The following is a 13,494-nucleotide window of genomic DNA, read 5'->3' on the forward strand; positions in this document are numbered from 1 at the left end:
ATGGTATATAAAATTAAATAATGCAAGAAAGAAACTAATCCTTCCATTCTAGCTTATTTTGTGAGTGTTTTAATATCACAATTAGGATTGTAAAAAATAATTAGTACGACGAATCGAGTATACCAAATAAATATAGGTTAAATGTTTTTTTTTTATAATTATTATGTTGTTCACTTTTTTTTATTGGATATTCAAATATAATAAATATTATATTTAAAATAAGTAAGTATGTTAATTATAATTATAAAATTTTAAAATAATATGATTATAAATTTTCATATGAAAATAAATATGTAATTACCATCATTAAATTAACAAAATACTTACATAACATTTATTCAATTAAAAAATATAATTTTATGAATTATTCACTACATAATAAAATTTTATTTGAAAGTTCCTAAGTTTATTAGAGATAAAAGCTAATTAAGCCTAAAAAAAGTTAAATTGTTAGAGAGGAAACAAAAGTTGCTGGAGTAAATTAAAAATGATCTTCAAAATGCCTACATTATATAAATAAAAATTAATTATTTTCTCTTATCATGTTGTTCACAATAAATCTTAAGAAAAAACACATTATTAGTTTTGAGAGTTTTTAGTTTTTTTATTCTATTTTCCTTTTTTTAGGTTTAATACCCTATTTTGTCCCTACTTTTGTTGAATAATGTCAATTCAGTCCCACATTTTAAAAGTGTTTGAAATTGGTCCTCACTTATTAAATTTGGCGTCAACATTATCCCTTCCGTTAAATAAAAATAAACAGCGTTAATAGATTGATGATCCGGCAGAATATAAAAGTAACGTGACACTTTTAAGTTGTATGCGTGGTGACTTTATTATTTTTTTTATTAGTTTTGGTTTATCTGGGTCATTTATGAAATGAAATGTTAAATGGCTTCTTCTTCCTCTTTCTCACACCATAGCAAAACAAATTTGTATCTGTGTCTTCTTCATCTTCTTCTTCCAACACCATGCCTCACCCTCACCCTCTTTCCTTCTCTATCATGAAGGATATTCCTCTTTCTAATTGTTAAAAAAAATAAAATTGATCAACCCCACTAAAACTGTATTAAAACATGTAATGGCATTGGTTCGTTGACAAGCTTAATCTTAAGTAAGACTTGCACCTATTCCCATCTTTCTAAAAGAAATATCTCGTTAAAATCCAAAGGGGACCAGAAACTTGTCTCAGATTGTAAAAATCTCGTTAAAAGCTCATGCCCCAACATTTATTCTTCTCAATTCCTTATTGAAACTTAAAAAAATCATGTTTCTAAAGTTTAAGTTGCATCAAGATCTTCTCATTAGGCAGAAGATGGTGTTGGTGTTGTCCGAAGAAATATGGATGTTTACAAATTTGGACTCACTTGGATCATACAGAGCCCCTTTGGTTACACTTTTGGCAACAGGCAGACAAAATGGACATGTTAAAAGGTCATGGAGCGACATCAACAAAATTTTGGTTTCATCAAACACGGTTATGCCAGACATAGTTTCACTTTCATCAACAAAATCAACACTAAATCACGTAGCCTGCACAAAAGATTCAAGAAACCCAATTTTGCAGACCCAAATACCCAAGAAACCAAATACACAAAAGGTATGTTATTGGTCCATCTCTGTATACTATAAATGTATAAAAATTGAGCTCAGGGTGAGGTTTGCACCTCACTTATATATTATAATTTGGCCTTATCTCTAGTCGATGTGGGACTTCCAACACACCCCCTTCACGCCGAGGTATAGACATCTCGTGCGTGATAGTAGAAATTGGGTGGTCCGATAATGGCCCGATACCATATTAGAAAGTGGGTTTTTAAGCCTAACTCAACCCCACAAAACCAGCTTGTAGGGTGAGGTTTGCACCTCACTTATATATTATAATTTGGCCTTATCTCTAGTCGATGTGGGACTTCCAACACAGACAGAGAATAGTTATGAATGAGGAAAAATGATGCATGTTATATTTCAGTAGCTTCGGCGCGCACAAGTTTATGAACACTGTCTATGAATGCTTTGCAATCGATGATGGTCTTCTCTCAACATCAGTTGATTGCCCTAAGTTGTTGTTTGCAACATCATCTTCTATTTTGAGGAGTGATTGAATTTCTGACATTGCGGGAACCCTTCTATCCAGATTTGATCAAAGTGTATTTTTTTTTATGTATCTTGACAATTTGATTTTTGTTTAAACTAATAAACACTTTGATTTCCATTTAGTATATTTATACTTTCTTACGTTAGAAGTACTATGATCCTTTACCTTAACTTAAAACCATTGACAAAAAAATATAAATAGATGTGATTGTAAATACGGGTCCATTCCTTCCTAGCGTGGGTGCTTTTTTGCCCTGGGCCCAGCTACTGCAGGTTCAAAATTCCATTCCCAAGTCGTTCAAACATCTGTTCCTTTTCTTTTTTGGTAATTTTAGTAACCTCAAGGCTTTCCCTCCATCTCTCTTTCACTTCTTCTGGTTCTTGCTGATTAGCCTTTTCATGATACATATATTTCTCGATGTGCATGGCCTTTTCTCCTCCCGTCTCATAATTTTATATACTTACACCCTTTAGGTAGAGATTGTGCCCTTCTCAAGTCCCTTTTGAGGTCATTTTATTAGTTCCAAGTATTCAACAAATTAGTAATCACAACTGGGATTTTTTTGTTATGATACTACCAAGTGCCAGCGAGTGTGACCTTCATCTGGGCCACTACCTGCATCACCATATGGATATGTTAGAATTGATTTATATATAATATGTGTGTGGTTGGCATACGAATAATTGGAAGTGGTTGTGCACTGCCACATCCGCAAAACTCCTCTCTATTTTCCAAGATTCTTGTCACTGATGTCTTTGGTTTAGGGAACTACAATGGCCCTCGTGGTTTTTTGCACTTCCAGCAATTAAGGTCATCCCTGTTTACCCTTGTTCTACTGATGTAAAATGCAGAATTTAATAATGAATGGCCTTCACTGCAACTTTAGTCTGTACCGTTTACAATTTAATTGTTACAAAGGCTTTTTCTATCTTATGGAAATATCGCTGTTTTGTTTGTGTTCAGATATTTTCCATGCACTTCCTTCTTAGCTTAAGTCATCTTAAAATCTTGATTATATTTTGGCCTTTAGCATTTCTTAATTTGAATTTTAGATAGATGATGATTTTAAATTTTAATTAAAATTTAAAACCAAAATGTCATATTCAAGAAAGTGAAATATGCTATTTTGGTTGTATTTTAGAGGAGTGATAAATTTGAATGGTGTCGTTTTAGTTAGTTGCATTTGTTTGGTTTCTTGTTGGTTAATCGGACCATCTTTGACCCGTCTTCACACAACCAAACAGCAGAAGATTTAGTTTCTGAATTGCTTGTAGCACGATTAAAAAGACTACGCCTCACGACGCAGTTGTTTGCGTCTTTGGGCAAGCAAATGCAAAGTATAGAATTTTAATATCTAAGAACATATTTTGTAAGTACATGGTGTGCCGTGTTGTAAATTCTATTCATACCATCCAATAATCAAATTTTACAGATTAACCATGGCCAAATTTTACAGATTAGGATGGTGATTGCAGATCATTTCATGCTTTTGACAGTAATCTCGTGAACCTGATTCCTCCTGCATTAGACGATTCTTAATAAGCTAACCCACCAGCAAATGTATCAGTGTCGTGAAGCAGAGATTCTGTCAACCAGTAACCATCCCAGCATCCACCAACCCTCTGCCAGTGACAAGCAAACAAACATCAGATGCATACATGGTTGCGCTAAATTAAACTAAATCAGATAACAACAGGGAACCGGTAATCTATAATTAATTTAAGAAATCAACAATTCAAATATCTATCATTGAATTAAGAAAAGAATCATCAAAGTTAAATACTGTTGCAGTAATCCACAGTTCACAAAATGCCTAACTACGTACTTCCAAACAAAAATAAACAATTTTTGCAAACAAAATGAACCAAACAGTATTAAATCCCTCACAAACATGAGTACGATGATACGATGTATCGGAAGAAATCGTGACCAAACCTGAACCATTGTAAATTGAAATATCTCTTCTTCCTCCGGTCGACTTCCACGAATCCAAACCCGCTGCTTGTATTTGTTCTATTTGAAGTTCAGCACTCCATAACATCAGTTTTTTAAGATAACACAGAAAAAAAAAAAAAAAACAAGAACAAACATTCTACCTCCTCGACAAACAAAGTGCTCATGATCTTTCTCTCCTTGTGACCAAGCAATACTCGATAAGTAGAGTGGTGAAAAATACGCCTAAACCTTTCAAACTGCACATGCAGAGGTGTATTACTGTTTAGCATGAATTTCAACAAGAAATTATTTCATTGTGTATACCGAAGTTTTACACAATGAAGTAATAAAAAATTACCATTAGCATGGCTTTACTGCAGAAGTTAATAAATTTCCTCTAGATACTTTAAAAGAAGAACACAACTTTAACATAACGAACGAACGAATGAACGAACCTGGCCCAAATCAAAGAAAGGCCCAAAATAGGTAGACCTTTCAAAAGGATCAAATCCGGCGAACCTGTACATAACCTCGATTCCATAGTCTTGACGAGGTTGATCGTTATACTTCAAGGCTTCGAGCTGGTAATGCACCGCATCTTCTGCACTAAACTATACCAAACATTGATTTAACAGAAAAGGAACAACGAAAAAGGAAAGAAAAGCGGGGAAGTGGTGGACAGTGATTATTACATCTAATCGTGGACCAAAGGGCCTTTTCTTGCGAGATTTGAACCTGCAGGCGGTGTTGGAATCGGAATATTGGAGAATAAAATGGAATTGGATGAATATATTGAAGGAAGAATAGGTACCAATCCTCAGAGAGGGAATCGGGAACTTCGGCAGCGGCTTTGAAGCGAGAGTTTCCGGTGTTGTTGAACAAGAATCTAACGGAATGCGGATGCGACAAGAGAGAGGATCCAAACGACATCGTTCAAGGCTCTGATACGAAAGGGAAGAAGAAGAAAAAAAAATTGAAGATTGAGATGAACGCTTTTCTCTTCAAGCTTCTGATCACGACGTCTATGGTCTCTCTTAGTCTCTTCAAGATTATTTTCAAAAATTAATTTATGATTTAAATTACTTAAAAGTATATTTTAATGATAAAATAGTTCAACATAATATATTTTTCACACTCGGTATCCAAAATAAATATTCATTTGCTAAGTACAAAATTAAGTCCATTTCCCCCTATAAGGATTTACTTGGTCATTTTACCTTACAAAGTAACCTCTAAAACAATTATAATTATATAAGTCACTCTAACAAAATTACCAAATAATTAATAACATCTCATATAAAACTATCATTCATTATTAGTTACGTCATAAAACTCTAAGTTCTGTTCAAAAATATTTTTAAATAAGATAGAACATTTATAAGATACTTTTAATTATTTTACTATTAAAAAGTTTTAATATAAATAGAAAATAATAAAGTAGAAATCATTTTTTATCAATGTTAATATCTATAAAAGAAAAGAAATATCCTTTCTTTTATCTTTTTTCTTAGATTTTTAATCTTTTATCCACATGTTTGAAGATAGAAAAATATGTTACAACTCCTGGTTACTGGGGAGAGGAGGATGATTTAGGTTATGTACGTGGTTTAGAAGCCACTGATGAATTTAAGTTTAATTAGGACATAATGGGATCGTTGATATGTGTTTTTCTGTGTAGATTCTGTCTATTTCAATTATTAGAACTGCTTGGTATCAAAGGACCTGCGCAGTATTCTTTAATAGATAGGGAAAGATAATTCTTTAAAAAATTATAATGTGATTTGATATGAAATTGTAATAAGGAAAAATTAGCATTATGATACCATTCTTCAGCAACATTATTAAAATGAATAAATTTTAAAAATATTTATTGTCCGGCCTTTTTTATATAAAAGATGCAGAAAAAAATACAAGCAACTTCCATTTATTATTAAAATAAGCTTAAAAATGAAAACATTAAATTCTTATATTACGAAAATTGTATGAATAAAGTTGACAAGGAATGTTAACTTGACACTTACACGGCTACACATTTTTTTTTCTCTCTGCTATTCCTATCATCTTTATGCTCTTTCTATCATCTTTTTCTCTCTTTTGTTCTATTCTTCTGAACATTAATTAAAAGGAGAAACTGAAGCTATTGGTCAACCACTCTAATAATATGTTCTTCTCTTTTACCCTAAATTTCGATTTTTGCACCAAACTAGGCAAATATGCCTTCAATATTACCAAAATGGACAAATTTTGACCCAAAGTGAAGTCGTGGGAGGCCCAAACGACTTCAATTGAAGAAGTCGTGTCCCCTCGACTTCACACTAATGAACAGTGTGAAGTCGTGCAGGGGGGCACGACTTCTTTAATTGAAGTCGTTTGGACCCCCACGACTTCTCCATTCTCGTAATTTCGGTTGAATTTGTCCACTTTGATAATATTGAAGCCAAATATGTCTAGTTTCATGCAAAAACCCCAAATTTCAAAGGCTGGCAATTTCTCGTTCATTATCTCGTAACCTTCTCAACGTTCCTCTCTTTCTCAACGTTTCTCTCTTTTTACTATTCCTTTAACATTGACTTCCTGTGTTTATTGTCTACAATGGAGCTTGCGAGTGTGTGAAAGCCAAATTAATTTGAGGCATAACACTAGAATTAGATTACGGCTAAAGTGCAGAGGTTGATTTTGTCTGACTTGTCATTTAGGAACTCTGCCAAAAGGTTCATCATAGTTTTCTTGATGCAGTATTAAGTTGCTGATGACTCAATGTCTTTTGTGCATGCCGAGGGAGAAATTATTTTGTGGTTTAGGACACCACTTGTTCATGGTCCCAACTAATGTCTATATACGTATTCAATTTTTATAATTTATGAGAAAGAATTAATAACATTTGATTGTATGTTATTTAAAGATTAACGACAACTTTAATAGTCTATAACTACCAACTAATTTTTCTAACTGGAATGAGGCTGACGATGAGGATTTTTATTTGCAGTTTAATGCATTTTTTTACAGCAGGGAAGTAGTTCTTGAATGAGAAAAATATGATTTCCCTATGAGTTATTTTTTTCAGTTCTTGAATGAGGAAAATATTATTTTCAGTTCTTGAATTTTTTTTATAGTATCCTAGTTCGGTGGTTGTTCCAAAAAGAATTTTGCAATTCCCTGTGAGTTATTTTTTCCCCTAAGAAATTCGAAGAGAGAGAAAAAACTGAATATTAAAGAAAAAATGCTGGACAGAGAAGAGAAAAAGTACGTTTATTATTTTAATATAATATTGTAAAAGCTGTGCCATCAAAAGCGGAAGCTTTCTCTCGAACTTGGATCGTAAGTTTGCTTTTTAACGGTTGTTTTTGAAGATATTTCCAAATTGACTTGTTGTCTACGTTTTACAACGTTAATATTTATTAAAAAAATATTTTTCTAAGAGATTTTTATATTATGAGTCTTGTTCATGAAAATTATAAACAGAGCACTTTCTTCATTTTAAAATATATTATCAGAATTATTTTTTTTTATTCTTTTTTTTAGTTTTATTTATTTTTTTTTCTTTTCCTATAAATATTCTGGGTTTATTTTATTTTCTTTTTATAGATCCTAATTTTCGTAATTATGTCAGCAATTTTATCCAATAATCAACATAAAATTAATAATATTAATTTAACGAACAAAATCTTATTCATGTAATTTTTATTTATAATATAAAGATTTAATATCTTCATTTTTTAAATTGGATACAAAACAAAAATTTACTAGAGTAAGCATTTAAGTGTATTAAAATAATATTATTTTATTTATCTAATAACATAAAAACTATACGAATGAATAGACCTCTTCATATTCTATCTCCTTATTATTATTTGAAAATTTAATTTTACTGTTGTAGGTGCCTTGTTAAATTGGCGCTAATGTCTGACGTAGCCTTTTGGTTTCCTTTCCAAAATTCTTTTCCTTTTAAGCTGCGCTAAACAATAATATATATATATATATATATATATATATATATATATATATATATATAACTCCGTAGCTTCTGAATTTAAAACGTCAGTAACAAAAGAGGTAAAAATGATACTTAGATAACATAATTAATTATTTATTTAATTAAATTTTTTTATTATAATAAATTTAAATATTTTTAATTAATTTTTATACTTTTTAAAAAAGGGAAACAAATAAACTAACCTCAAATATCTGTCACATTGTTCTGTCAATATTAAAATTAAATTTTAATAAAAAATGTAAAAGTTTTCATTATTATATAAATAAAAATAATTTAATAAATATTTAATTAGAAATATTTAAATTCATTAATGATTCGATGTAGTTTCACTCTTTTTTTCATAGGAAAAAACTTTCTTTTTACCTGGATTACATTTAATTTTGTATCTTTTCCGACTTTTAAAGTTGTATTTAAATTTTTTTAAATTAAGAAAAAAATAATAAATTCACCTAATTTAAATATAGTATTCACAAAGTTTTCTAGTTTATACTTGTTTATTTTTACATTACAATAACTAAAAAGTATATTAAAAAAGGAAAGAGTAATTAATATTATTACATTTTGAAAAATGGCCCTTGAACAAAAGTTAAAAATCCTTGAGAGTTAGAGTTTTCGATAAATAAATTGAGAGAAAGTATTAACCTGGACCGGCCTGAATGACCAGGTTAGGAACAAAAGAACACGCAGATCTCATCAGATAGTGACCATTATTAAAATATGAATGCAACTTCATCTGCATATTACTCAATCATTACAGAGAATAATTTTCAGAGTAACAAATATGCCAACAAAGAATCTGTTCCCGTTTTCAAACCCTGCAAAAATGGACAAATTACGAATCTTCAGTTGAGATTATTTCACTCTAAATCGATCAAACCAACAAACGCTCATCATCCATTCACCAAAGATTCTAGAATCATAATTATTAATCTTGTTGCAGGTAAGGAAAGTCATAACAGAAGCGCTCAACGTTTGATTTTTCAACCTAATCTTGATAGAATCCAACACGAAACGTAATTAAGAATAAACTATAATACTAACGATGAAAAGGTAAAAGAGAACTCACTGTTGGTATTCTACGTTAATGAACGGTGCAGAAGCGTTGGCGATGACCTGAAAGGCCTTGGAGGAGAGGACCAACGTAGTTCCAGCTAAAGAAGGCCTAGAAACCGATGATTGCGCTCGATCAACGATCTTGATCTGAATCATCTGGCCAGGAATGCAAGTTCCGCGAGCCGCAGCGCTGATGCACCGCACCTGATACTGCCTTCCACATGCTGCTCCATTGTCCCATAAACCCTCCCCGACGGCACCGAAGAAGTTATTCGACGGAAACTGTGACGCGTCTCTGCCGTAGCATGCAGTGGCTGCACGTGTCACCATAAACAGTTACACGATTCAAATATTAACACGTGTTATTTTGGCACCATGTACATATCATCAAAGTTTTTCCTATGAAAGATTAATCTGAAGTAACATTTGTGTTATGCATATATATACTTACGCAAAAAGGGAGGGCCATAACGTGCAGCCGTGCCGACGTCGGCGAGAGAGTGGCGGAGGAAGAGTGAGGAGAGGAAGAGAGTGCAGAGGATCAGGCGAAGGGAGGAAGTGGAAGACATCGAAGCTGCATAAAATAAATTAAGGAATCTCGAAAATTTTAGGCCAAGTTGTTGAACACATTTGTACTAATAAATTATGATTAGGGCTACAAAGTCAGCATACATAACTGTGGTCATTGGTCGGCATAACGTCAAGCATTTACTACTTTCATTATCCCTTATGATCATTAAAATATATAGCTGTATTTTTTTTCTTATTTTTTTGTTTTTGATTTTGAGTTTCCATAGAATTTCAGAATCCTTTAAAATTTATTTTAGTAAGGTACTGTTTTTTTGGTGTTATTCAATATCAAGTTTCTCTTACTTATGAACAGTGTTCTAAAGAATCCATGTCCATTAAAGATAAAATAAAATTATAGTTACACTTAAATCTTATTTTCTTAATATTATTATGAGAAAGATGGAAACTTAATTAATCTCTTAATTCATAGTATTATAACCTTAGTTTGTTAAAATGAAGGTAATTTAAATCTTTTAAAAAATTCAAAATGAGTGTTTATATTCACAAAAATAAAAACAATACACGTTTATTAAAATTACGTTATGACTGATATGATTTTTTAAGAAGACTAATTAAGTTCATTTATTTATTTTTTATTTTTTGTAAAAGGTACATTTCGTAATTATATTTTAAAAGAGAATATTTTTAATAAATTCCAACAATGAAAAGAGTGTTAGTGTCATTTTCCTTATATATTTGCTCACACTGGGAACACATTTGGAAATTTAATGTTCAGTGTGAATTTGAGAAGACAGTGGATTCCACATTAATTGTATTACCTATCATAAATAAATGCTTTTTTATAGAAAATAAAGGTTCATTTTTTTCTTAGCCAAATAAAAGTGTCCATACTGCTTTTTTATTTCTGGAAGAAGAAGGAGTTGAAATAATTACAAAGAGTTTCAATTATCTTCACACAATTATTCTAATTTTACTCAATAATAAATTTCAAATTAACTTAGGTTTTCATTTTCCAATAAAATATTATTTTCTAATATATCCTCAAATTTGTTATTATGAGAAACATGTCGATCCTGTATGAAGCCCCCAAAGAAAATGAAAAAGGTGGTTTGACTGTATGTACGTCCTTCACATATAACTGCCTTCTTTAATTTCATTCTCGCTCAACTATTTGTTATGTCCTTACATCTTAAGCTACCATTTGCAGTTTTCCAGCCTTTACATTCACATCTTAAGCTACGAAATATATATATATATATATATATATACACACACACGTGTGTGTTTTTAAAGATAAAATTAACTAAAAAAAATAATTTTCATTCTCAAAACTAAAAAAAAACTCAAACTCTTGCTAACCTCTCTCATTCCTCTTAATCATTTTTCTTTCATCTCTCACACTCCAATCTTTTCTTTATCATCCTTACTGTAACTCCTATTGAAAAAAATCAGAAACACGTTAAACAATTTGTCTTTGTAAAGGGTTGAGTCATTCACATATTCACCTTCAGACGAAGGTTCATTTAAGATCTCTTCAATTTCACCATCTTCACTAACATTTCTAATTTCATCTATCTGCATATGTTGAATCATCATCTCTAAAAAAAACTCTCCAGACCAATTACCAATTCCTTCGGATGTCATTATGCTTGTGAAAATTAAATAAAATTATATACGACAAAAATTATAAAATGAAAACTCATTATAAAATCATTTTTTGTAAGATTGTTTAACAACCAGTGTTTCAAGTGGTATGACAGAGAAAATGTTGGAGTGAGAAAAATAAAAGAGAAAGGATTGAGAGGAATGAGGGAGGTGAACAAGGGTTTGAGGGTTTCTTTTTGTAGTTTTGAGAATGAAAATTATTAAAATACCTTAACCTTAAAACTTAGAATTCATGTTATATAAGCGTATTTTTGTCTACTAAAATTCGATACACAGCGGCGTTAGCAAACCCCAAATTTAAATATATTATCTTCCTAAGTTAAAAGAATTTATAGAATTTGTGTCTATTGTATTACTCATTATTGACTTTCTTGATTAATACACTCAAAATTCTTTGGTGAAAAAGTAGGTTAAAAATCTAGCATCAATTATATAGATAAAATCAAATTATATCATATACCAGTGGACAAATGTCACTTTCTTTTACTACTTTAATATAAACTTTTGAAAGAAATAATAGATGAAAAATAAAATTGGAAGCAGAGACATGAGACGAGGTACCTGATGGCTTCTTCACTTAGGAGAGATACGAGGTTGAGGGAAATGAATATGGAGCAACAACAATACTGATCATGATATCTTAAATACTGTAATCGGTGAGGAAGATGAGTAACTGATATTATTTATGACCATTAACGGATGGTATTAAATGCTAATTAAAAGGTGGTAAATTTGCTATACAACTGATATTACGTTACTCTTACATTTTTATACTCTCTCCATCCCCATTTAGAATATCCGTTCTGTAAGATTGTTAATTCTTTTATACAAGATGATTTGTAATTCGATGATATATTAAATTTATAAGAAAAATGCTTTCAATTAAATATTAAAATCAAAATTTGCCCACCTGCTCGTATTTATCATTTTTAACTACTTTTCCTGTAATGATTAAACTTACATGTTAAGTATATATAATATAGGTGTTATTCTTGGTTGCAAATAATGCTAGAACGGATGCCAAATTGAAATGACTTTTCTATATATTTTTTTCTTTATATATAAAGCTGTCAAAACGAGTAATCCGGCTCGATCCGACGAGGTCCATCATAGATTGGTCACTTAGGGAGCCAACTTAATCCAGCTCACTTATTAGCGAGTTGAAAAAATTTGAACCCAGTCCAACCCACCACGGATTGGTGGGTTAAACGGGTTAATCCACTGACTCATTTAATTATCAGTTTTTTTTAAAGTAAAAAAAAAATCATTCAAATTTAAATAAATTTCACACTAAATGATATTAAACTCCAAAGACAATTAAAAAAAAAGTATCATAAAATCAAGCATAATCCAAAAACATATACAAAAGACGAATATTAGAGTCTTGAATAAATAAATCTATAATATTTTTCTCTCTTGAAACATCTTTTTATCACCATCTACAATATAATAAAAAAAATACTAACTAATAATATTGAAATGCAAAATAATAAATAATTTAATTAAATTAGGTAGGTTGGTGAGCCAATCCGACTCACCACGGGTTCAACCGTGTGAAACCGAGTTCTTAGTGAGCCGGATTGAAAACTAAACCACATAAAAAAATTATATTTTTTTCAAATTCAATCCAGGTTAAACTCGTAGTAGATCAAGTTAGCTTACGGATTACAACTCATTTTCACATCACTATTTATATAGTTATGTTGTTTTTGTATGGTGTTTGCTTGTAATGACAGTTATCAAAATATCAATGGAGTGGAATTTTTAACAGGGGGATTGATTATTTATTTGGTGATGCATGGCATATTTTTGTACCTATTTCACATTTTCTATAACAATAAAAGAACCATCTTCAACACAATCTTATATTAGTTATCAATTTTTATCTCTTTTTCATTGTAATAAAATGAGTTAGTTTATCTTATTGGTGATCCACCACACGAATTGGTTTATAGGAAGACGGATTAAAGATATTAATCTATTTGTCAAAAGATAGGTTAGTGAGTTGGCTAACCAATTCTTTTTTTAATTTTAAATATTGTTTTCACATTTTTAGTAAACTGCAAATATTTTAAATACATTATTTTTAATTAAATAAATTAAATAGATACACTGTAATTTTTTTAAATTTTAAATATTGTTTTCGTATTTTAGTACACTGTAAATTAATATTTATAATTAAATAAATTAAAATAATTATTATTGTTAAATTATTTTA

At 30.5% G+C, this 13,494-nt stretch overlaps 2 protein-coding genes across 5 annotated transcripts; both read right to left on the reverse strand.

The window, feature by feature from the left end:
* Positions 1–3,429: 3,429 nt before the first annotated feature.
* On the reverse strand, positions 3,430–5,060 carry LOC124830407 (DNA-directed RNA polymerase subunit beta). 3 transcript variants are annotated; one of them, XM_047304109.2, is made up of 6 exons: positions 4,845–5,060; positions 4,726–4,768; positions 4,489–4,644; positions 4,195–4,290; positions 4,034–4,111; positions 3,430–3,720 (listed from the first exon to the last, which is right to left on the reverse strand). In XM_047304109.2, exons 1-6 carry the CDS (start codon positions 4,961–4,963, stop codon positions 3,634–3,636), a joined length of 579 nt encoding a protein of 192 aa, XP_047160065.1. In that variant the 5' UTR covers positions 4,964–5,060; the 3' UTR covers positions 3,430–3,633. The 3 variants fall into 3 exon arrangements, with proteins under 3 accessions (XP_047160065.1, XP_087963235.1, XP_087963234.1); XM_088107109.1 differs by having other exon boundaries at positions 4,489–4,639; positions 4,845–4,913; XM_088107108.1 differs by having other exon boundaries at positions 4,489–4,639; positions 4,726–4,859.
* Positions 5,061–8,717: 3,657 nt separating this feature from the next.
* On the reverse strand, positions 8,718–11,920 carry LOC124830414 (EG45-like domain containing protein). 2 transcript variants are annotated; one of them, XM_047304116.2, is made up of 4 exons: positions 11,838–11,920; positions 9,532–9,654; positions 9,094–9,394; positions 8,718–8,842 (listed from the first exon to the last, which is right to left on the reverse strand). In XM_047304116.2, exons 2-4 carry the CDS (start codon positions 9,647–9,649, stop codon positions 8,836–8,838), a joined length of 426 nt encoding a protein of 141 aa, XP_047160072.1. In that variant the 5' UTR covers positions 9,650–9,654; positions 11,838–11,920; the 3' UTR covers positions 8,718–8,835. The 2 variants fall into 2 exon arrangements, with proteins under 2 accessions (XP_047160072.1, XP_087964167.1); XM_088108041.1 differs by lacking the exons at positions 8,718–8,842; positions 11,838–11,920 and having other exon boundaries at positions 9,090–9,394; positions 9,532–9,746.
* Positions 11,921–13,494: the final 1,574 nt, after the last annotated feature.

Source organism: Vigna umbellata, chromosome 2 (assembly GCF_029865625.1).
Source record: "Vigna umbellata cultivar VRB3 chromosome 2, Vumbellata_1.0, whole genome shotgun sequence".
In the NCBI taxonomy this organism is placed as follows: Eukaryota; Viridiplantae; Streptophyta; class Magnoliopsida; order Fabales; family Fabaceae; genus Vigna; species Vigna umbellata.

Bases quoted from the DNA above. Each gene is read 5' to 3' on its own strand.
- LOC124830407 (XM_047304109.2), bottom strand. From the start codon at position 4,963: ATGTCGTTTGGATCCTCTCTCTTGTCGCATCCGCATTCCGTTAGATTC. The intron at 4,645-4,725 runs GTAATAATCACT...TGTTTGGTATAG, and splicing joins CCTTTGGTCCACGATTAGAT to TTTAGTGCAGAAGATGCGGT. The intron at 3,721-4,033 runs GTTTGGTCACGA...TGTCACTGGCAG, and splicing joins TTCAATTTACAATGGTTCAG to AGGGTTGGTGGATGCTGGGA.
- LOC124830414 (XM_047304116.2), bottom strand. From the start codon at position 9,649: ATGTCTTCCACTTCCTCCCTTCGCCTGATCCTCTGCACTCTCTTCCTC. The intron at 9,395-9,531 runs GTAAGTATATAT...TGACACGTGCAG, and splicing joins TTATGGCCCTCCCTTTTTGC to CCACTGCATGCTACGGCAGA.